This window comes from Xenopus laevis, chromosome 8L (genome assembly GCF_017654675.1).
Source record: "Xenopus laevis strain J_2021 chromosome 8L, Xenopus_laevis_v10.1, whole genome shotgun sequence".
Taxonomy (NCBI): Eukaryota; Metazoa; Chordata; class Amphibia; order Anura; family Pipidae; genus Xenopus; species Xenopus laevis.
Window position 1 is genome coordinate 25,129,758 of NC_054385.1, and position 24,883 is coordinate 25,154,640.

Below are 24,883 nucleotides of genomic sequence, written 5' to 3' on the forward strand. Positions count from 1 at the left end.
TTATCTATGGGCAATTGCTTTGATGCCCCCTGGGGCTTTGAGTTCATTTGTCTCCCCCAGTAATGAAGTGGAAGGAGAAGTGGGCTGTAAGTAAAGAAGAAAGAGTGCCTGTGTCCTTTTATGGAAAAAATCCCAACTTTGAATTATCTAATAAATTACATGATGTGCTGTGCTTAATTGCACTATACAGAAGCTCTTGGTTATGGTTTATACTGTTAATATGGGGTCCTGTATCTCTGTACAGATTAAGAACTTCCTGTATGCATATATTATTATTTGTGAAATTCTCTGAAATTTCTTGCTTCATTGGAAGTGGCGACCAAGGAAATCTGATTCAAGATAGCCATTTGCTTCTCCTTCCAAACCAAAAAGGACAAGAAATACAAACACTGAAAATTTTTTTTTTTATTATTTCTAGAGTACGGTACATTTAGTGAAAACACAAATAATACAATTTTCTATGAGGAGCTCCTCGTACATAGCCCTTTGGAAACAAATAGGTATCCAAGGATTTCTGGTGCTATGGGGTTGCTGTGTGAATGCCTGTTTAGAAAAAAATAAGAGTTAAATTCCATGACACTTATAATATACACGTTGAAAATTTAGCTCTGACAGGTGCATCTATATATAAATTTATAGAAGGAAAGCTGTTGCATGCAAGGGACTATCTGGAGGTAAAAAAAAAAAAAAAAAAAAAAAAAAAAAAAAAAGAATTTTTATTATTCATTTTTCCTTGATAAAGAAAAGATAGTGGTGAGCACAACTTTCCCTTGTTTGTTATAGTTTATACAGGAGCAGTGACCAGCTCCATGTTGTAGCTCCCACCCTTCCCAGCTATAGTCAGGTGATCCCACTGGTGTCTAATAAAAGGGCAGCCAAGTATGGAGGTTTACTTTGAAAGCAGCAAGTTAAGTTGCAGGTAATACCTAGTCCCTTTGTAAAATGTATAATGAAGCAATAGAATTCTTAATGAATCAGATAAAATTGAGCATAGGACTGGCCAGATATGGGATGACTTTGACGTAGTTGGCCAGCTTAAATATATTGCAATATATGGACAAACAATCCCTATTTTGTTTAAAGGGTAAGGCATTTTTTAGTAGCAGTATGCACAAAATGTCGCTGTCTTAAATATATTGATAATGGGTTGAGTGCAGAGGACTCTTGTATTTGACTATATGTATTTTGTGGTCACAGCCTCATTGCACCCCCGCCTAATGGTTTTAAAAAAATAGTGGTGAGCACAACTTTCCCTTGTTCCTTGATAAAGACCCCACTGAGGGGTCTAAATAAAATTAATTTTTTTTACCTCCAGATAGTCCTTTGCGTGCAACAGCTTTCCTTCTATAAATTTATACATACACATTCTGTTGGCACCAGGGCACTCTCATTTTTGAAGTGTGTGCAACAGTCTTACTATATCTATCTAATGTTTCATAACTCTGAGCGGTTATATAGGAGTCCTCTCCCCCTGAACAAACCGCATGCAAGTAGCATTAAGCCATGTGTTACCTTATACATGCCTCACCCAGCCTATTGTGTTCAATGAAGCCTTAACGAATACTGTACAAATTCATACCTGCTCCCAAAAAGCACTTAAACAACCATGCTTATACAGAAATAAAAACACAGCTAAGACGGTATGAAAAAGGAGCTATTCATAGGACATTTTCAACTTTTATTCGTGATATTTACAGCAATATTTATTAATTTTCCATTTGTTTAGAATAGCAGCTTTTAAAGATCTGGATTTTGCTATAGAATGAGGTGGTGAGAAGTGACTTGCATTCAGAATACACTTTGGTGCTTCCATAACAGGAAAACACAACAACTGGGTTCGAATTGCTAACTGTGAGGCCAGCAAGAGGCATTTCTTACCTTTCAGGGAGCACCTGTGGATTTCTGAATCTGCTCCTTCAGAATAAGAATGCTCTGTCTTTGTTCAGGGGGGAGCATAGCAATTTGGTCTGGTGTCAACTGCAGAACCTGCATGATGAGGGCAGCCTAACAAAAAGAGCAAGGGAATATACTTAAAGGGGACCAGTCACCCAAATCATGTTAGTCAAGTAAAATGAACATTGATTACACTGTGAAAATGATTTGACTCGTTCGCTTCCATCTGGGAATTCATAATTATAGCAAGCAGGCAGGAGCCATTCATCTCAGAATCTTGTTTGTGCACTGGAATGGGGGACCTGATGTGCATCTACATGCATTGGCTACACAATTAAATGGTGAAGGGGGATGTGGGGAGAGCAGTGAAATCTAGTAAATGCTGAATGGAAAGTGAAAGTAATTGCCTGCCCCACCTCTATGACTTGGTTACATTGCAATGATCTTCATGCTCCTAAAAATTAAAAAAAGGCTTCTGGCTTCTCTTAGTGACCAGAAAGTATTAGTCTTGGGGGGGGAAAAAAAAAACCCCTTCAAAACAGATTAATGGATAACCTCGCTGACTCCGTAAAAAGGCATCCTTGTGAGTCGGCTTGATTATCGATTTGTTGTTTAAAGTAGCATAAAAAAAAAAAAAAAAAAAAAGGCCTAGTGGTTTGTTCCTGGATGTGTGGATTTAATTTGGTCATGTACAGATCAAGACTGGGCAGACCTGCTCTCTCTTTGTGTGTGTGTACACACACACACACACACACAGCGAGAGAGCAGATCTGCCCAGTCTTGATCTGTACATGACCAAATTAAATCCACACATCCAGGAACAAACCACTAGGCCTCCTTACAGCTACATCCCTTTTCTATGAAAACCACAGCATGCAAAAAAGCACCATGAGGGACTGCCAGTCACATGGTGCAAGTACAGATTTTAAATTAATTGTAACAATGGAATAATCCTGAGCCTGAGGATTTACCTGTGGCTAATAATTCATCATCCCACTGATTGTTATGCATTGCTGAAAATCCATGCAGGATTTTGAGAGATCAGTAATGGGATTCACAATACACACACCTTTTCATGATCCTGTGGAGTTACTTGGCTTTGTCCTGGGCTGAAACCTCCCTGTGCCGATGCTCCCTGAATACCAGGAACCTGAAAATGGAATGATAAATGGCAGTCATTATTTCTGCAGATCCTATGTATACACGGCCAAAGGGTCAGGTACTACAGAACGCGCAAGAGTAACTAAACCGGAGCCAGCAAAGCAAAATGGGTGGGTGGGAGCACAATATATGACAAAAAAAACAAAACTCTATAACACTACATTCAGTGCCTTGCAGTGCCCCCCCCCCCCCAACATGTTAAAAGCTCACTGAAGTTGAACTTTTGCTCAGAATACAAAAAAACTATACCTCAATGCTTTCAGAATCAGCAAGAAAATGAACAATCCTTATCCTCTCTCATTGGTGTCATGAGTCTACAATCTTTTAGGGAAAGTAAAAGACCTCAAGACAGGAGACTGAAAGGTAATAGTAGTACCTCCACCTGTAAAGTAGTTGGTCATCTATTTTATATTTAAAATGTATAAAATCTGGTTTTGCAGATCTCCTACTGGGAATTTGCAAGCTTACCTGGGAGCCACATTCCCCTAGCAACCAGACAGTGGTTTAAAGGAACAGTTCAGTGTGAAGATAAAAACTGTGTAAATAGATAGGCTGTACAAAATAAAAAAAATAAAAAATGTTTCTAATATAGTTAGCCAAAAATGTAATGTATAAAGGCTGGAGTGACTGGATGTGTAACAATAGCCAGAACACTACTTCCTGCTTTTCAGCTCTCTAACTGAGCTAGTCAGCGACTAGAAGGGGGGGCCACATGGTACATATCTGTTCGTTTGCAATTGATCCTCAGCATTCAGCTCAGATTCAAAAGCAACAGATATTACCCATGTGGCCCCCTCTCTGTCTCTGATCGGTTACTGCCTGGTAACCAGTCAGTGTAAACCAAGAGAGCTGAAAATCAGGAAGTAGTGTTCTGGCTATTATGTTAGACATCCAGTCACTCCAGCCTTTATATATTACATTTTTGGCTAACTTAACTATATTAGAAACCTTTTTTATTTTGCACAGTTACCCAGTCTTTATTTTTACACTGAACAATGCCTTTAAATAAGACTGGGGGATGAACATGGAAGGATGCAAACAGAAAGCATTTAAACATTTAAAAAAAAAAAAAAAAAAAAAAATCTAACCTCAGAATGAAGCTGTTTTCAGGGAGAGGCAAATAGTTAAATATATAAACAAGAACATATATATGTAGTACTGTACATCAACTGCAGATTGTCTCGGAATATTACTGTCTTCATCTGACTAAACCGGGTACTGATGACATTAATACAACAGGAGAGCCTAGCCTTAAGCACGAATAGGAGCTACACACAAATAAATAGTTGAAGTTTAACCTATTTAATCAGCCATTGTGTAAAAAGGAAAATTATTTCCTCTCAGGGAAACAAAAGTATGGTTTCTGTTCTCTGCTAAGAAAAAACATAACACTGTAATTAATTAACAAAGCTAGCCACATCTGTTCTGCCCGTAATTAAAGTCAAACCATTTCTCCCCAAGAATATTTCTTTGTATGCTTATCTTATTTCAACACTTTGAGCTATATGAATGTTAAACACTAAATTGCAAAATCATTAATCGTTCATCCAACCTTAAATACCAACACGTATGAAGCTTAAAGGAGAAGGAATCCATTACAACTCAATGCCTACATTACCCCAACTCTAGCCAATTGAAATTCCATTTGTTTTGCTAAAAATTGTTTCAGAAACATTTTCTGAAGTTTCCATTGCCCCCCAAAAAGATTCGCACTACATTGAAGCATGTGATTTTTGCTACGGACTGTTGTCTAGTTGGAGGAGAGGTAGGCGGAGATCTAAATAGAGATATTTTTTTTTCTTTTTTTTTTTAATAGACCCTTCCCCATATGCCCATTCCTGTGTCCTCATATTTGTGAGAATACAAGGCTCCCATGTTGCTTAGTGGAAGTATATGATACTTATGATCATACCTGTCTGGGAGGCTGGGGTCCCATGGGACCTGGACCTTGCATTCCAGCAACTGGTACTCTGGGAGCAGGACCAGGAACAGGCCCAGGGCCTCTGGGCTCCAATGCTCTAGGATCCCTACCACCTACAAAAAATAATGGAAATTTGAAGTTATATGGTGTAAACAACTGCATATTTTTTTTTTTTTTTTTTGGAAGAAAAAAAAAAAAACCCACTCACCTCGTACATCCATAGGGGGACCCCGCGGATCCATTATAGATGCACCCCTTGCATCTGCCAGCATTGATCGGGCTGCATCACCCATTGGCCCCCCTCTAATATCATGAGGTGCGGGGCCTCTCTCATGGTGCATGGGAGGAACACCCTGCATGGGTGCACCCATGTATCCACGGCTATAATTTGCGAACAAAGCAAAGAAAAAAAAAAAAAAAAAAAAAAGGATTTTTTGGTTTTGTTTTTTTCAAATAGTCGCCAAAGCAAAACACGTCTGCTTAACTAAAAGTCTCTTATTCGTGGAGGCAAAATCTAATTCGCATGGTATTACGGTCATAAGGTCTGTGTCAATCCACAGGAAAGCCTCTCTCATTTAAACCATTTATACTATTAGACAAGTTAAGCATTTCCATGTATAGTGTAGCATTACATATTCCCATTATAACAGGATTCGTTTCCTAGTCATAATTTGTGTTTGCTTTGGATGCAAAGTCTTTATTTCCTTTCAGTGTACTCTGCTGATCAATAGGGTTCATTTTGTTTTTTTTAAATGTCTTCTTAGTAACCACTTACTGTGCCCCAAAGCCATATTTATCCACCGATTAAATGAGTTTACTGTGACCAAATAAACGTTCAGCACAAAACCCTATCACTAAATGGCACATTAAATGAGATGCAATACCCGGGAGGCTGCTCGTCGCTTGTAACTGTGAGCAATGTTCCTCCACGTGGGTCATTGGGGCCATCTCCCAGAAGTCCACGAGGCTGGACATTAGCGGCTGGGGGACCACGCTGTACAGGTGCTCGAGGATCAGTAATGGGAACTGAAAAGAAGCAAGTCGCTGATTAGTTGAAGCAAACTGGCTTTACATGAACATATAAAATGTTGTACAGTTGGCACACTAGTTTGAAACCTTTTTTAGTATATATATATATATATATATATATATATATATATATATATATATATATATATATATATATATATATATATATATATATATATATATATATATATATATATATATATATATATATATATACACACACACACAGCAAATTGCCCTTTACTTTACCAGTTCTTCATAATGTAACCAGAAAAATATATAAATGTTCTTGTGTGCACATACTAACTTGAGAGCTGTATGTACCTGTATAAGCAGTGTGTCTACAGGGGACATTACACAACCTATACACATAAAGCACGTATCTGCTGTGGACACTGTGTGTTGCAGTAAAGCATGGATGAGCAGCAGTTTTTAAGGTATTCATGAAATAAGGCAGAAATTAACTTCCTTCTAGGATTTAGTCCATTTTGCATTGCTTAGAACAGAAAACATTACATACATCTTGTGTAAGAGGTATATATGTTGAAATGCTAAGCACATCCTCATGCATAATGGGTACCTGGTACTCTCTCTATAGTAGTTGGCCCTGCCGGGGCCACAGGAGAGTGCTGTAGGCTCCCTTCAAAAGGCAGCATGAAAAAAAAGAGAAAGCTGGTTAGTTAGGAGAGAGCGATTGGGTAGAAATGGCTGCATGATGGAATAAACCTTAACCGCTTGACCCTGGAGGGAATGGCATCAAACCATCATGCAACACTTTATATATTGTTCTATTTGTATACAAGTCAGAAATTGCACCAGACAGCGACTGGAGAATTTTAAACACAAAGCAAACACAAAACCGGATCTTCTACACCTGCCCATCCCATTTACAATGATTCAGCTGAACTTAACTCCTGAAAGACAACGTTTCCCTTTCATCCAGGGACCTTAGATTGTAAGCTGCACTGGGGCAGGGACTGATGTGTATCATAGATAAACCCCATAAAGCAGTGTGGAAATGTAGACACCAGGAAATAAACCTTAATAACATGTGCATGTACAGGTTTTGTCACTAGTAACTTGTTATTTTCTAAATGGTTCTTACCTTGGCCTCTTTCCATTGGCATGGCTGCACCTGGTGGAATTCCAACCTGTGGTGGCAAAGGCCCTATTATTGGAATAAACACGGATTAATTTAATCATGCAATATTCAATCTTAAAATTACATTTAAAACAACTCTCTCCATGAGATTACTTTTAGGCTAAATGTTTTTTTTCCCTCTGTGAAAAGCACAATGGACCACTTGAAAAAAACAAGTAGTTTCCCTTTAATTCATGCATGAACAATAGGGTCATCACTCTTCTTTTTTTCTGTAACTGAACCTCATTATAACGGGATTTTTCCAAAGCACAAGCAGTGCCTGGGTTAACTCTCCTCTCTCTCTTTTTTTTTTATTAGTTTTTATTTCACGTTTTTCAATTTTACATACAGCAATACAAACGTTGAGGAATAAGAAAAAGTAAACAAGAGTGAGTTACCTAGCCTCTCTACCTCAGTTTCCTACAAGCAAGTTGTCAATACCCTTTAGATTTCCACTTGTTGCTGTAAATTGCAATAGGGCTAAAATGCAAAACAGTGATCTACTTATTTGTACATCTGCCAGAGGTATAGATGACAGGCAAGCAAATCAGACTGCAAGCAGATTTGGAATCAATGTATTGTACAAAATGCGTTTGTAGAGACATTATGCATTCCTTTGCCCCACTTGTATGTGTTTTAGTAAGTCACCATACCCACATTAAGGTAAACCCCATATAGTGAAAGCTCCCTCCTTGGTTGTATTATCCTTGGAGAAATCACCAAGATCAACAGCCACTTTTAAAGGCATAATCGTACACTCCCTTTGTGTTCAATAAGGTACAGACCAGTGAGTGTATACTTGAGTGCTGAATAGAAGTTAATTGCAGCCATGCTAGGGAAAATACTAATTGGATAGAAATCAGCCACGTCTCACAAATTTAAGCTGCAGCTATGAAATCAAACCATCAAATGACATGAAGGACCCATTATTATTATTTATACTTACCTCCCTGTAAAACAGGCCCCGGTGCAGGATTTCCCATTGGTGCTGGGACGACACCCTGCATAGGAAGTGTCTGTAGCATGGGGGGAGCTCCATTCACATGCATTGCACCCTAGAACAAATGAAAGAAGGGTAAGGGTTTCCATACACACCAAAATCCTGGACAGCGCACTCTTCGGATCACTCAAGGAATCACTTGGTCATCAGATAATTGATAAAAGCTTGATTTTATTGAATGTTTAACATTTTAACAAACTGTATAGCCCTGCGCCATGAGGTCTGACGCGTTTCGTGTCACTGCACTTCATCAGAGAGATGCGAGGGGCCTGGGGCTTTGCGCACCCAGGCCAGCAAACCTTAAGGGTGAGCTTGAAACCGGTACTAAGCAGATAATAAAAGTATAATTGCGAACTAAAACAAATTAATGTATATTGAACAGAGGAAAAATTTATCGCAGGACTCGTAGAAAGAAAGAAAAATCATTTTGAATCCCATTAAGTAATGCTGTGACAGTGTTTTTGTAAGGGTTTCCATACACTGGAAAGAAAGAAGGGTAAGGGTTTCCATACACTGGAATGCAAGTAAGGGACAAAGCTTGATGGAAATGTACATTTTTCTCCGAGCAGAAAAGTTAATTGGAAGGAAAGAAAACCAAGGTCAGTAATATATAAAAACTGGATTTAGCTGTGGCATGTTGTAATAAATGCAGCGGAAGATACATTCTGGGCTCAGATCAGACTTCCCCAAGCAGTGGCATAAAATATATAAGTATGCACCTTCTTTCTTTCTAACCCCCTCATGCATGATTGTGCTTTGGCTGTTCATACACATTTTTTTTTCTTTTTTCTAAATTTTGTACAGAGGGGAGCGAGAAGCAAACCTACCACACCCCCAGGTCTGTTTCCAGGCCTGGGAGTATGAGTAAGGTGTAGGCCCCCATAGGACAGGGCAGCAGGTAAAACAGTGGCAGTAGGAGAAAGCCAGGTTTCAGTAAGTGCGAGTAGGTTGAAGGAATCAGCAATGAAATGGTTGTGTATAGCGGCGAGTATGTTGCAAACAGATCGGGAGTTCCAGAGAGCACAGGAAAGATGGGTTCTTGGGTATAGGGATAAGAGTTCTGTACTGTTGGAATTTGCGCCGAAGAGAAGGAGCCCGAGGCCATGATATAACTGGGATGGGATAAGGGCCAGGGTTTGGGGAAATGTCCCCAGCTGCCAGCAATAGAAAGGCGAGGTAGACTAAGTGAGAGCGGGATTTGTAAATTCTTAGAGGAGTTGTATAGATGTGTGACTTGATGGGGGAGGTGGTAAAAAAATGTATTAGGAAGCATGAAAGTGAAAGGAGGAGAAATACAGGATAAAACATTTTTGGAGTAAGAAGTAAACTAGCAGGTACAAACAAATATATTTTCTTCTTATCCCAGCTGGTTCACTGTTGATTGCAGGGGAATCAAGTTCCTTTTGCCTTGTCAATGCCTTGTATAACTGCCATTTCCTAGCACTTGTGAAATATTAGCACTTTGGAAATTAAAAAAATAAAATATGTAAAAAAGCACTGAGCAATTTACACATTATTTCTACCTCCTTTAAAGAGACTTACAACGGTTTGCTTTATTAGTAATGAAAGGACTTTCTTGAATCAGAAAAAAAATCAAGACATATTATACACTGATAAATGATACAATAACAAAATGGAATGAATTTCTGATGTGTGGTACTTACCATAGACTGTTGTTGACCTACAGGTGCATTTGGCTGGTTAAGGGGCATGTTAGGTCCTGGAGCTGGCTGCTGACTATTTGGCATCATAGGAGGAATGACAGCTGGGCGATGAAGGATTTTCTATGGTACAAAACAGATCATTACAGTTAAGAATCTGAAAAGTTCTGTAAAAAGTTATGGTATAGGTGTTACTGTTTTTTTATCATAGCAACAGTATTCACTGTTAAACAGTTAAGACAAAGGAAACAGTTCAACTCTTACCAAAGCAATTTCGGGATCCACAATCCTCATTACAACTTGTGCTTGTAGCAGGGCATATGCCAATTGAGGATTTTGCAGCAACATATTCCGTGCCTCCTGAGGACTGTTCTGCACACATAACTGAGGGGAGCAAATACATTAATGAAAGTAAAAGGTGCACTTCAAGGAAAGCCAAACATGCCATCTGTTAAATAAATCAGTCACAAAAAAAAAAAAAAGAAGGGCATTAGACAGAAAAACCACAAGGCTTGGAGAGGATTTTGACAGAGCATAAGGTATATCTTTTTTTTTTTTTTTTAAATTGTAGGAATGTGCGAAATACACTATTTTGGGATTCGGTCAAACCCTGAATTTTTCAAGAATGATTTGGCTGAATCCTAAACCAAATCCAAACCCTGATTTCAATTACAAATTAGGCCAAGGAAGGGTTAAAAAGAACCATGTGCTGCGTATATGGGGGTGAAAAATCAAAATTTTAAGGATTCAGTTTGGATAGGCACTTGGATTTGTGCAAATCTGAATCCTGCTGAAAGGTTGAATCCTGCCCGCATCCAGAACAAAAGCCTGGATTCATACATCGCTATCAAACTCATTGCATAATGGGAAAATGTCAATATTTTTCTCCCTTTAATAAATATTATTACATTGCCCTGCTACAACATGGGCTCTTGAGTTACTATGAAGTCTACTTGAGGCCACACTGGGTAGTCTGAATAATGTCAGGCAGAATATTTCAGCTGCGCTTACCTTCATCTGCTTCATTAATTCAAACATTTGTTCAGGAGGCAGACTGGCAACAGCTCGACTGATGGATTCTGGGGCATCCTCAGGAGAAACTGGATCACCGTATGGGGATTCTATAATGGGGGCCCCTGTTCCCAAACCTGCAAAATGAGCAGAATGAAAGGGGAAAATAGTAAAAAACTCATCCATAGGCAAAACAAGTAATTTTAAGGAGGGTATAAAATCCTGATTCCAAATCACAGATGGAGTCAAGTATCCAAACAGTAATCCCACGTTACATAAACAGTCAAAAACATAATGTTTTGTAAATGTATGACCTACAGTCACATGCTTTTTATGGTTGAATTCGGTTTGGTCAGACACTTCGGCCCGAATCAAGCTAAAAAAAAAAAAAAAAAAAAAAAAAAAAAAAAAAAGCTTGGTTTTGCCCAAAACTTGAAAAGAATCCTGTATTCAGTGCAAGCCTAATTATAACTGAACTCTTAACGAACAGTATATTTGAGGATGGACCTTAAAGTCCAGTTTAGGAAATTTTACAGCATTCAACAGGACAACAGAGAAGAACATAATCTATATAATTGGGGAAGTACAAACTTTTTAGTTCTTCTTTATTCTTCTCACTGGCCGCATTATCCACCCTCAGGGCTCGTCCACTAAACTCCCTTCCATTTAGGTTTCTCATGGCACTGAGGGCAGTCTCCTGATCTTGGTATTCACAAAAGCCATAACCCTTCGGTTTCCCGGTTTCTCTGTCATAGACTAACCTGTTGGGATAAACAGACTGTTACACACACTGCTCTGAATAGGACTGACTATTTCACCAAGCAGCAGCCTCTGTGTTATAAGATGACACCACTTTATTTTTACAGATCAGCTCAAGGAATCCCTTTCAGAATAATAAAGGTTGAAGTTTTAATGGGGTTGTTCACGTTCCAAACACTTTTTCAGATTGTTTATTTTATACCATAAAATATGAAAGTGTCTCTGGTGTTTCAGTCTGCCAGCTCAGTAATTCAGGTGCAGATTCTGAACGGTTGTAATTTGCGACATTAGTTGATACATTTCTCAGCAGCATCTGTGGAGTATTTGCAACTATTTTATTCCCAGCTGCTTTTATTGAAACTCAGGGATTCTGCTCAACAGGGCCAAAGACAGGAAATGTATCAATTTAGAACCATTTACAGAGTCAGTGACCCCCTTCCCAGAATATCGATGCGAGGGCCAGCCCGATACCTGCGTTTCGGTCGGGTTCGGGCCAAAACACACACACACAGTGAATTCAGGCTACTGGCAGGTTTGGGCCAAGCTCTTCCTGCCGCCCATACCTCCTGTGACCAAGGTATGCGTCGCTCAACAACATCCAGGGCCGCCGTTAGAAATCACGGGACCCCGTACAACAACATTTTTCTACCACAGATCCCGTCTACTCCACATCACAATTAAAACACCACACAGAGATCAGTGTTAAAAAAGCTCACACCCCGCCCCCCAACACAAGATATAAAAAGCTATTGGGGACCAGGGCCCCCCCTATAAGTTAAGAAAACATTGAAAAATACAATAAACTGATGGCCAGGGGATTTTTAAAAAACCAAAAAAAACCAAACACATGCGTTTTCTGAGGAATTTAACTCGTGGCTTCAGGACTTCAACTTCTCCTTTCGTGACTTTGGTCTTTTCACAGCTTCAGGGCTTTGGAATTTTCGGCACTTCCGCATTTCAGCTGTCGGGACTTCGGAAGGAGACAGCACGGCTTTGGTGCAGTCAAGGGGGGGACCGGCTCTTCTGAAAAGTTTAGCACTGCTGGGCCCCCTTTCAGGCTCGGTACACTTGTACCCCTCGACATCTATTTATAGACACATGCCCGACACCCCCTCTTGATGTCAGACGGAGGCGGGGCAGGCTCGGGTATATATAAGGGGTAGCAGATCGGTGGGTTATGGTCAGATGCGGATGGGCAGCGGTGGGTTGCATCACTATCCCAGAGCCATCTGAAACCTACTGAACACTGTTGGAAGGTAAACAATCCTTTCTATAAAACAGTATCTTCTAGAAGTTGTGTGTGCATCAACCACCTTATAGAAACCTTTTTAGTTTGGTGCAATGCAGTCAGATAACAGTTGCGGTTTAGGTAAACATAGAAAGTACAATGCTGCAGCACTTCCTTGTTGCAAAAGTGGAAAGTGAATTTATTAGGTCAACATTACAGGCCTGACCAAATAAATGTATATTTCACTTTTGCAACAAGGAAGTGCTGCAGTGTTGAACTTTCTACTAGGTTTTTTAATGTTCTCTTTTGTGAAAAATTGGGCCAGTAGGCCGCTCCTTTACTGAAACAGCTAATCCGAAAAGCTTTACAAACTCTCAAACTACCTTAGGCCTGACTCGCACAGATAGGGAGACAATCGTCTTTGCTACAGCTTTGGTACCTATTAATGATTCCTTAAACTGCATGCTTTGTATCACTTAGTTATCTGTGTGCATCCAAGATCAACACAAATCATTACCTGCCATGATTTCTGGTTTAGAGCCTGATATTTATCCTCTGTACCGGATTTCCTTGATTTCCATGACACAGAGAATGTTACACTATTTAACACTGCTTTTATAATGTATTATGTAACGGCGCCATCTGCTGGTCACTTTGGTCAACTGTTTTTCTGTTATTTCGATTTTTATTCAGCAGCTCTCCAGCAATCTGGTTGCTAGGGTCCAAATTACCCTAGCAAACATACTTGGTTTGAATAAAAGACTGGAATATAGCTAGAGGCCTGAATAGAAAGAGGAGTAATATAAAGTAACGATACATTTGTAACCTTACAGAGCATTTGATTTTTAGATGGGGTCTGTGACCACCATTTCAAATATGAAAAAGGATCAGAAGAAGGCAAATAAAACTATAAAAAAGAAATAAATAAAAAAAATTAAGGCCAGTTGAGTAGAATTGGCTATTCTATAAGTAGGGTTGCCAACTTACCCCTTTAAATCCGAACACATATGGAATACACAGCCTGCATGGCTAATTAGCAATTCATTTAGATGCATGATGCAGACTGAACTGATTTACTTGCAGCCATGCATCTAAATAGCAAGTTAGGTAGAAAAAAAGACACACGTCCATCAAGTTCAACCTTTTGACTTTTTTTTTTTTTAACCTGCCAAACTGCTAGTTGATCTGGAGGAAGGCAATAAAAACCCCATCTCCAATTTGCCTCAGAGCAGGAAAAAAATTCCTTCCTGGACTAGTCCTTGGATCAACTTGTACTATGAGCTATCTTCCATAACCCTGTATTCCCTCACTTGCTAAAAAGCCATTCCCCTTCTTAAAGCTATCTAATTTATCAGACAGAACAACTGATTCAGGGAGAGAATTCCACATCTCTCGCTGTAAAAAAAACCCTTCCGAACATTTAGGCGGAACCTCTTTTCTTCTAATCGGAATGGGTGACCTCGTGTCAGCTGGAGAGACCTACTGGTAAATAAAGCATTAGAGAGATTATTATATGATCCCCATATATTTATACAAAGTTTTCATACCAACCCATAAACACCTCTTCTCCAGCGTGAACATCCCCAATTTGGCCAGTCTTTCCTCATAGCTAAGATTTTCCATACCTTTTACCAGCTTAGTTGCCCTTCTTTGTACCTTACAATAATGTCCTGTTTGAGTAATGGAGACCAAAACTGTACGGCATGTTCTAGATGGGGCCTTACAAGTGCTCCATAAAGAATGACCGCTTCCTGCCGTGAATCGATGCCCCTTTTAATAAAGCTCAAGACCTTATTTGCCCTTGATGCTGCTGACTGGCATTGCTTGCTACAGCCAAGTTTATCATCTACAAGGACACCAGGGTCCTTTTCCCATAATGGATTTGCCTAGTGTAGTCCCATCAAGAGTATAAGTGGCTTGGATATTTTTACATCCCAGGTGCATGACTTTACATTTATCAACATTGAATCTCATTTGCCACTTAGCTGCCCAGATTGCCAGTTTGTCAAGATCCTGTTGCAAGGATGCCGCATCCTGGATGCAATTAATTGGGCTGGATAGTTTTGTCATCTGCAAACAATTATACATTACCCTCCCCTAAGTCATAAATGAACAAGTTAAATAAATGTGTAGCAATACCTAGCCCTAAGGGACCCACTAAAAACCTTACTCCAAGCAAAGAACAACCACCCTCTGTACCCTATCCTTTAGTCAGTTTCCTATCTATATGCAAACAACTTTATTAAGCCCAACAGGCCATAATAAGAATTGCTAATTCCATGTGTTTGGTTTTAAAGGGGCTAAAAGAAATTAAATCACTCCTTTAACTCTTTGAGAAAAGGAGCTATGATGTTTCTCAGCTTAATACTGACTAAAGAAACTTCAGTTTTTTCTAATCACAGCGACATCACATCTTTCTCTTCTCAGTTTTTTTCTGATTTGAGACAATCCGCCAAAATGACAAGCATGTGATGTTGTTTCACCTTAAAGGACCACTAACATCAAAAAATTCAATTGTAAGTAATATAAAATATAATGCAATGTTGCCCTGCACTAGTAAAACTAGTTTGCTTCATAAACACTACTACTGGTTATATAAATAAGCTGTGTAGCCATAGGGGCAGTTATTCAAATGAGAAAAGGCTCGGGTTACACAGCAGATTAACTCTATAGAACATAATGTTATCCATTATTTATCCTATGCCATATAGCCCTTTTTCAATTTCCACCATTGCTACACAGCAGCTGGTTTATATAAATTATAGTAGTGTTTCTGAAGCAAACACACCAGTTTTACCAGTGCAGGGCAACACTACATGATATTTTCAACACTTTCATTTTTTTGGTGTTACTGTTCCTTTAAGTAAGAGTTTACATAGTAGAAAATCCAGTGGAAAACCCATGAATAAACTAGCTGTACCAGTGAGGGAACTAGTCATAATAGATCAACAGCATCATCTACCTACAAAACAGCATACAAAAAAAAAAAAAAAAAAAAATTGCCTTAATCAAGAAATAATTAAGCAATCTGTAAAACAATGGATAATTATTACCATGCTCTGCAGCTCTTCCACCAAGGTGAGTACGGGTATGGGATCCGTTATCCAGAAAGCCCATCTGCCAGTTTATCCAAATTTTTAAAAATGATTTCCTTTTTTTTTTTTAATCTTTATCTGACTGGTAAAATGGGAGAGCTGGAGGAAAAATATGATGTGATTTGTGTGGCTGAAACATGGCAGGTTATGTTAGAAAATGAGGGGGCAGAAGTCTTATTGGGTACAGTTCTTCACCAATTGTAAAGAGTCCAGCAAATTAATTGTAGGAATATGCTATAGACTCCCTAATGTGAGGAGGAGGAGGCGGCCAAGCTCCTGATGGAAATAGAAAATGCATTATTATTGCTCTTTTTGCATAGTATAGCAGCTGTAAGTAACGGAGTAGGAATGGAGCTGCAAATCCCCTGTTAACCCCAACAGAGAGTTCTGGTGAGCAAATATTTGGTAATGCAAGCTTTTCATTTAAAGTGATACTAACACTAAAAACTACTTTTTAAAAAAATGAAAGTATATTAAAAGTTACCTATAGGTCATGTTGATTGTTTTTTGCAAGTAATTGTTAGTTGAAGTTCCTAAACCTGACTGTTTTGCCAACCTGACTGTCCCATCTCAGCCTGTCAGTTAAAGTTTCTAATGTTGACGGACTCCTGCTACACAAATATGGCAGCCCCCCGCATACAGGAACATGGGCCATCAGACAGGTAATGAAAAAGCATTGTGCAAATAATTTATGGCAAAGTTATAAGTAGCTTTCAAAGGCAATATTATGATAAAAAAAAAGTTTAATTTCTGGTGTCAATATCTCTTTAACTCTCTCTCTCTCTCTCTTTAAACTGCACCCCAGAATCTCTGGGTTACCGGACAGGACCAGAATATAGAGATTTTTAGACCTGAGTATTGGCCAAACTCAGAGGCCATTGACAGGAGGTTTTGTAGGGCTATAGCCGAGTTAGCCAGATACAACAGCATATCATCAGCGTAAAGTGATATTTTTTCAGTCAAGTTTCCCAAGAATAAGCCTTTTATTTCTTCATTTGTCCGTACTTGGATGGCCAGGGGTTCTATGGCCAGGACGAAAAGCAGAGGCGAGAGGGGGCATCCCTGTCGGGTGCCCCTTCCCAGGGATATGCATGCAGATAGCTGCCCATTTACCAATACCTTAGCCCGTGGATGAGCATACAATGTCTGAATCCACTTACAAATGACCCCAAATTTCGGAACGGGTTAATACCTCCCATAAGGATTGCCACTGGTCTGTGTCGAAGGCCTTTGCCGTGTCCAAGGACACTACAATTTCAATTCAATTTCCTACATTATCATGTTGGACCGCCAAGTTAGTGAATAGACACCTCACATTGATATCTGTGGCCTCAGAGGGCATAAAGCCTGTCTGATCCAGGTGTATAAGTTCAGGTGCTACTAGTTTAAGTCTGTTGGCCAAAATCTTGGCAAATATCTTTATAAATCGCAGTTAAGGAGAGATATAGGCCGATAAGAATCACATCTATCAGGGGGTTTGCCTTACTTGAGAATGAGAGTTTTATAAGCTTCATCGCATGAATCAGGAAAAAACCCTATTTTATTAATTATTATAAAAGAGGTCTAGCAGCTTAGGGGCAAGAAAGTCAACATATTTCATGTACCATTCTATCGGGACCCCATCTGGACCAGGTGTTTTGCCATCTTTGATTTCCTTCAAGAATGATGTCTTTGTTTAATTGCAAGGCTAGGTCTAGTGGAACCTCCGGGAAGTCTACGGTCTACTGTACAGGAATCCCCAGAGTGTCTCTAATGAGACATTGAGGTTATTGATCTGTAGACTGAAAATACTTCTCAAATTGTTGTGTCACTTTTGCTGGGTCTGTGATCAGGCCATTCATACCAATGACGGCCTGTAGCATAGTTCTAGGTACATCCCCCCCCCTAACCAGTAGGGCCAACAGCTTCCCATTCTTGTCACCCTTATCATACCAGGCAGCTGCTCTATAGAGTTCACGTTGTGAGTATTTGTCTATCACAAGTAAATCAAGATCTCTTTGAGCCGATTGCATAGCCTGTTTAGTTGTGTCAGATTAATTTTGTGTTAGTTCCATTTCTGCTCTAGCTAGAGTGTTTCGGGCAAGAGATAGACTGTTCCCCCTCTCTTATATAGGCCTTAACAGCATCCCACACTGTGGTCTGCTGCAGTGAGAACCTGAGCTTTCTAAATCTGCCAGAGTTTTCATGTATTTCCACCTCTGCAAAAAGATTTTTAGCGCTAAATAGCAAAAAATAAAAATTACTATTTTTCATAGTATACGAATACCAGAAAAAATATTTCATTTTACGCATGAAAATCCAACTGGAAAGCCTCATGTCTCTTGAACGTGCCAATACCAGATAAGTCGTTTTAGTTTACCCCAGAAAACCATATATTTTTGAAAAGTACACATTCTGCGGATTCCAAAATGGGTAACCATGTCTCTCTACTCCTAACTAACAAACATCAAAGCTTGGGGCATGGTTAACAGCCCGATGTGAGCTCCGATGCCCAAACTCCTAAATATCCTGATTTACCCAGCGTAACTGCAAACATCTGTTACAGTGGAGCACTCCTGGGAGCAGCTACCACCACGACACCTGTTGGGGCAGAACCGAGCCCAAAAACGGGCCTCAAAAGGCAACGAAGCTGGCAAATTTTGCCAGGGAGGGAAGGTCAGCGAAAGATGGCGCATCTCTTTCAAGGCCTAGCTCTCTGACAATCTTGCGACACAGTTGGAGACGGTAGAGCCCATGCTTTCTGAATTGCTGGTGGAGATTTGCTCTACGAGACAAACACGTGCATCTCGGATTACTGCTACAATGGAGGAGATCAAGGCAGAACTCTCCATTATTAAAGGGATCCTGTCATCGGAAAACATGTTTTTTTCAAAATGCATCAGTTAATTGTGCTACTCCAGCAAAATTCTGCACTGAAATCCATTTCTCAAAAGAGCAAACTGATTTTTTTATATTCAATTTTGAAATCTGATATGGGGCTAGACATTTTGTCAATTTCCCAGCTGCCCCTGTTTATTTGACTTGTGCCTGCACTTTAGGAGAGAAATGCTTTCAGGCAGGCTGCTGTTTTTCCTTCTCAATGTAACTGAATGTGTCTCAGTGAGACATGGGTTTTTACTATTGAGTGTTGTTCTTAGATCTACCAGGCAGCTGTTATCTTGTGTTAGGGAGCTGCTATCTGGTTAATTTCCCATTGTTCTTTTGTTTGGCTGCTGGGGAGGAAAAGGGAGGGGATTGATATCACTCCAACTTGCAGTACAGTAAAGAGTGATTGAAGTTTATCAGAGCACAAGTCACATGACTTGGGGCAGCTGGGAAATTGACAATATGTCTAGCATCATGTCAGATTTCAAAACTGTATAAAAAGAGGAAAAGAACCCCAATTGCCTCCCACTCGTACAGCAGTTCCTCAAATGTTAAACTACCTATTAAGTATTTTGTGATTGCTGAAGGCAATCACTAACCAATAAAAATAATAATGTGCTTGGTTTTGACAAAATAAGATTACATTAAAGTGCAATAAAAATTTATTCTATTGATTATACTTTAATTTGAAGGTTAATAAATACTTGATAGAATTAATACTTCGCACAAATTAATAGCCTTTTGATAAAGTGTATTATCAGGTACCTTATGTTTTCACCCACAATCAATCCGACCAGGGAATTAATTAGAATAAAGATACTAAAGTGCTTTAAGTGCTGATTAGATTATTGTAAGATGGCAATTACCATAAATTCATAATTGCTTCCAAATTAATTATAAAGTGCTAGACAGTGCCAAGTAATTAATAATAAATAGATAATAGAGTAGTTGATATAAGGAGGACCACAATTGATGGGATAAATAATTGTTAAAAACACACAGAATGCTCAGGTTAAAAGGTTTTAAGCAAGAAATGGAAAATTGAAGGGGGTGGAGTTGTCCCAAAAACTGCTACCTGAATTGTTTTCTATCCCTGGGACACCACAAAGATAAGGAGGCAGAGTATCCGGGACTGTGGTCTCGTTTGTTAATCTAAATCCTATTCTGAAGAGAACCTAAATAACCCTAAAAAACCACAAATCCGCGGGCTCTTGTGAGCTTTAGTAGCAGAGAAGAGAGAGATACCCGAGCACTGGTAGAAGTAGATTTCTTTCCCACCCCTTCTATTCCGTTAACCCAAAGACCGAAATTATTCTAAAATTTTAAGTTAAAAGGATTCCAAACGCCGACGCGTGTTTCGCAGTGATAGCTTTATCAAGGCGTAATAAGAGCGTACCCCCAGCGTCGGGTTTAAATCACTTCCTCAAGGTGCGATATAGGAACTATCGTGAGACTTAAACCCTACTCGCAATGGTCAGTGTATCTATCGCGAGGATTAGCTACCATGGGTTGTCATGGATACCATGTAGCATACGTATAGCGTTTAATGCAGAAAATCATATACTTACTGCAACTATTTGGCATATCTAAAACAGATCGCAGATATCACAGCCAGCATTCTGCTGGAGCAGCACTCTTAACGGATTCATTTCGAAAAAAAAAAAAATTTTCCCCATACCCATGCAGAAAATCAGGGAGAGGGCCAAAGCAGATTAGCACGCTAGAAGATGCATGCATGCCTCAACCAAATTCTATTCAACATCTGCAGCAGTCCCTAAAACAGGCCCAGTATAAAGCAGACGATTTGGAGAACAGGCTCCGGCGGAACAACCCGAGTACCTGGACAAGGGAGGGAGGGTGCCACACAGAGCCCTTCAAGTTGCTTAACCTTTAGCTCAATTTGAGTTTTCTGTACTGGCCACCCCAGAGTGACCCCTCAGTTACAGTTATGGAAGACATTCTACCTAAGGTTGGGGAAAAGGGTAGAAGGGGAGGGAAAGGGAAATTCACAATGTTTGGTTTTGAAACCATTTATGTTTTTGGTTGTGATATGTTCAGGAAAAGTATGGCCAACAACAATGCAGCTACACAAGTTTAGTCCCTTTTAAGACAAAGGCCACCAAGACCCTAAACCAGATTAGTTGGAATGTGAGGGGTCTGAACAACCCCATTAAAAGAAGGCTGGTAATGGATTACCTGAAACAAAGGGGGACTGGCATCGCACTCCTGCAAGAAACCCACCTGTCAGGTAGCAAAATACTAGCCCTAAAGAAACCCTGGGTAGGTTGGCACTTTCATGCAACGTATAGCACACACTCCTCAGGCTTGGCGATTTTGGTGGCCAAACATATTCCCTTTCAATTTCTGGAGATTCAATCGGACGCTAAGGGGAGATACCTCTTTATGAATGCGAATGTTTTTCAATATATCGCCAAAGGAATGGTGCACTCCGTAGACAAAAAAATACCTGGGTGCCAGCATGGGAAATAGGCAGTGAAAAAGGATTGCGACACGCACAGGGTTTTAATGAAAAAACAAAAAATATTTTATTATTAAGCCTCAACGTTTCGATCCCCACAGGGATCTTCGTCAGGAGCAAAAACTAAGATCCCTGTGGGGGATCGAAACGTTGAGGCTTAATAATAAAACATTTGTTTTTTCACTAAAACCCTGTGAGTGCCGCAATCCTTTTTCACTATCTATATATATCCCGCCCCCGTATGAGCCCACATGTGTGCGGCAAATAATTAAATTTATAGCCAACACCCCCATTCATGGGTTATATATGGGACTTCAATACCCTGCTAGACAGGCTGAGAATGCGCCCTCATGCAGGGGTTGATGCACGCTCGAATCTATCTGATCTGGTGAAAGGTGTGGGGCTTATAGAAATATGGAGACACCTACACTCGCTTGCTAAGCAATATTCTTGTTTTTCGGCCTCACACTCTGTGCTTTCCAGAATTGACTTTGCCTTTGTGAATATCTCTCTTGCATGTATAAAACAGGCAGAATACCTCCCTAGGAGTATAACAGATCTTAGAGCTTACCCTTACAATGGACAAGCCAATGAAGCAGTGCCGGTGGGTGCTGAACCTGGTATGGTTAAAAATTCTGGATCTAACTACTGACCACTATGGTCGTTTCATAATTCTCCACTGCAGGATAAATAATCAAGATATGGTACGGATTAATTTATACATGCCATCCCCTTCAGTAGGGAGACACTAGACCTAATGTTTACTAAAGTGTCACTATACCTCCCCAACCCGCTCTGTATCATTGGAGACTGGAATACGGTAATGGACCCGCAAAATGACAGGCATCCCACATCAACACACCAACCTGGCCCACTAAAACAATGGACAGAAGCCCTAGGTCTATTAGACATCTGGAGGCATAAAAAACCCCTGGGAAGGCAATTCTCCAGCCATATGGTGGGGAAACATACCCTGTCACTGTTAGATATGGTCAATGCATCCACAGACTTTGCACAATGGGTAAAAGATATCAAATACCTCCCAAGAGCCCTATCAGATCATGCCCCCTGCAACTATTGATTAGCACTATACTAAGACAAGGACGCTCCCTCTGGAGACCATCTCCCTTGTGGCTCAACAACACAGAGGTGACGGAGGCATGTATATCCGAATACGTGGCATATTGGGGTGTTAATGCAGGAACCAGTAGCTCCAATGTGGTCTGGGAGGCGTCCAAGGCAGCCGCTAGGGGTACACTTATCTCAGCAATCGCTGGGGTGCGCAATATGGCTAAACAGGCTGTTGCTGAGGCAGAGGAGAAGGTTTGGGAAGCAGAACAAGCGTATGGTGAAGTGGAGGGAGATGCTAGCCACCAGGCACTGTGCTAGTTCTAAATTTCTAAACTAGAGGAAAAAAAAATTGCATTATACGTGGATGATCTTCTAATATTCCTAGCTGACCCACATGACTCACTCACACTTGCCCTCTGCCTAGCTGACAAGTTTGGCACATACAGTGGGCTGGTCATAAATAAAGGGAAGTCAGTCTTATTTACTCTAGAAAATGAACAGAGAGCAGGCGAGATTCAGGGACTGCGGTGGGTATCCAGCTTCAAATATCTTGGTGTGATTATCTCTCCAAGCACACAAAATTATGTAACGGGAAAACATTGATCCTGTGATACAGGGTTTCAAAAACATTGTCTGTCAATGGGCTGGTCTACCATTAACGGTATGGGGCAGGGACAACCTTTGCAAAATGGTATACTTACCTACATTTTTATACTTCCTGCAGAATGCCCCAATATGGATACCCCCGCAGGTCTTCAAGCGCATTGACGCTATTCTCTTCCCCTTTATCTGGGTAAACAAACCCCCTAGAGTCAACAAGCGAACACTCCAAGCTCCATTGGACAAGGGGGGGGGGGGTTAGCCTTGCCGCATCTACAAATGTATTACTACGCAAGCCAACTAGCGCTCATACATAACTGGATTAATCCCAACCCCGAAAACTCACTCACAGCACTACACGCCACTCTGGCAGGCTCTCTTGAAGCAATTAGAAATGTGCCTTACAGAAAAGCCAAAGACACTCCTGAACTGCCCCCCACGCTAAGCTGCCCACAAAGAGCCTGGATGCTTACTACTAAGTTTCTTTCAAAAACTGCAAGCCCTCCATCTCCCTATACTCCGCTATGGAGAAACTCAAAGACTGGTAGGTGAAGTAGGTGCTGCAGATTGAAGTACTGGCCTAAATTAGGGGTAAGACACTTATCAGATCTTTTAGTAAACGACACCTTTCCGACTCTTAGGCTAAGGCCACACTAGGCGGTAGCGCCGTGATTTGACTCGCGGCGACTTTTCGCCGCGACTTTTAAGCCGCAATCGCTGGGGAAACTTTTGCGCTGGCGTCTATGGGGAATCGCGAAAAATCGCCAGCGTAAAAACACACGCGGCGATCTTTTCTCTACTGTCGCTCGAAATTGCCTCGCTAGGCGATTTCGAGCGACAATAGAAAAAAGATCGCCGCGTGTGTTTTTACGCTCGCGATTCCCCATAGACGCCAGCGCAAAAGTTTCCCCAGCGATTGCGGCTTAAAAGTCGCGGCGAAAAGTCGCTGCGAGTCAAATCGCGGCGCTATCGCCTAGTGTGGCCTTAGCCTTACCCAAATAGAAACTAAATTAAATCACCCAAACATAGCTTGGCACCGATATTTCCAGCCCAATTTGGTAACCTGACAATCTCTACTAAAACCCAACCACATGAAAACAGGCTATGGGACCCAAATCCACAAAAGATGGTCTCTGTGCTGTACAAGACACGGATATCCACCATAAATAGTCCATTTAACAAAGCAAAAACCAAGTGGAATGACCGTATTCCTGCTCTAGATGACGATATGTGGGAAGATGCAATAGGGGGAACTATACAGTTTACTAATTTCTACAAATGATAGGATGGTACAATTCCGTATCATACACTGTGCATATATTACTCCAATCAGGCTTAAAGCCATGGGCAAAAGCCCCAATGGAAATTGTCCCAAATGCCAGCACCCGGACACTTGTTTTTTTCATCTGCTCTGGTCATGCCCCCTGATACAAACATTCTGGGCCAAATGAGATATGAGATGTATGAGATAATATATGTAATATACCCATTTCCTTCTCAGTAAACTCAATCTTATATAAGCACATTTAAATTCTGTGAGAACAGAAGTAACACGTAATACGCACATTAACCTAATATGTAACACTCTATGCTCCAAATGTATAACTAAATGATTTAATCTACTATTTTGTGGTCCTGCGCAACCAATTGCATCCTTCATCAACAATGCTTACATTGTCTGTTAAGTGTTTTGTTTGCTTCAAAACGCAAAATAAAAACCTTTTAAAAAAATAAATAAATATTTCTGGATAATGATAAGGAGCATGAGGGGTTATTAAAGGAATTTTTCCAACTTAATACCAGTACTATCGACATGAACGTCCTATGAGATACTTTTAAAGGCATATCTAAGGGCTCAGCTAAATGGTAAAATTATAAGATATAAAAAAAAAAAAAACAGTCCAGACAACATCAGACAAAACTGGAGCATGACATAACACAAGCAGAAACCCGACTAGCCAGCTCCCCC

The 24,883-nt window shown here is 40.3% G+C and overlaps 1 protein-coding gene across 2 annotated transcripts in view; it reads right to left on the reverse strand.

The window, feature by feature from the left end:
* Window positions 1-390: 390 nt before the first annotated feature.
* The window catches only part of cstf2.L (cleavage stimulation factor, 3' pre-RNA, subunit 2), a 32,274-nt gene continuing 7,781 nt past the window's right edge, over window positions 391-24,883 (reverse strand). The window contains exons 3-15 of one of the 2 annotated variants that reach the window (NM_001086710.1): window positions 11,409-11,578; window positions 10,818-10,954; window positions 10,071-10,190; window positions 9,810-9,929; window positions 8,092-8,200; window positions 7,110-7,172; window positions 6,585-6,644; window positions 5,860-6,001; window positions 5,184-5,356; window positions 4,967-5,088; window positions 2,963-3,043; window positions 1,879-2,004; window positions 397-543 (exon numbers count right to left, since the gene is read on the reverse strand). In NM_001086710.1, the coding sequence (NP_001080179.1) occupies window positions 1,882-2,004; window positions 2,963-3,043; window positions 4,967-5,088; window positions 5,184-5,356; window positions 5,860-6,001; window positions 6,585-6,644; window positions 7,110-7,172; window positions 8,092-8,200; window positions 9,810-9,929; window positions 10,071-10,190; window positions 10,818-10,954; window positions 11,409-11,578 (1,420 nt within the window). In that variant the 3' untranslated portion in view covers window positions 397-543; window positions 1,879-1,881. Of the gene's footprint in view, window positions 544-1,878; window positions 2,005-2,962; window positions 3,044-4,966; window positions 5,089-5,183; window positions 5,357-5,859; window positions 6,002-6,584; window positions 6,645-7,109; window positions 7,173-8,091; window positions 8,201-9,809; window positions 9,930-10,070; window positions 10,191-10,817; window positions 10,955-11,408; window positions 11,579-24,883 lie in introns of both variants that reach the window. The other variant, XM_018228628.2, reaches the window with a different exon arrangement.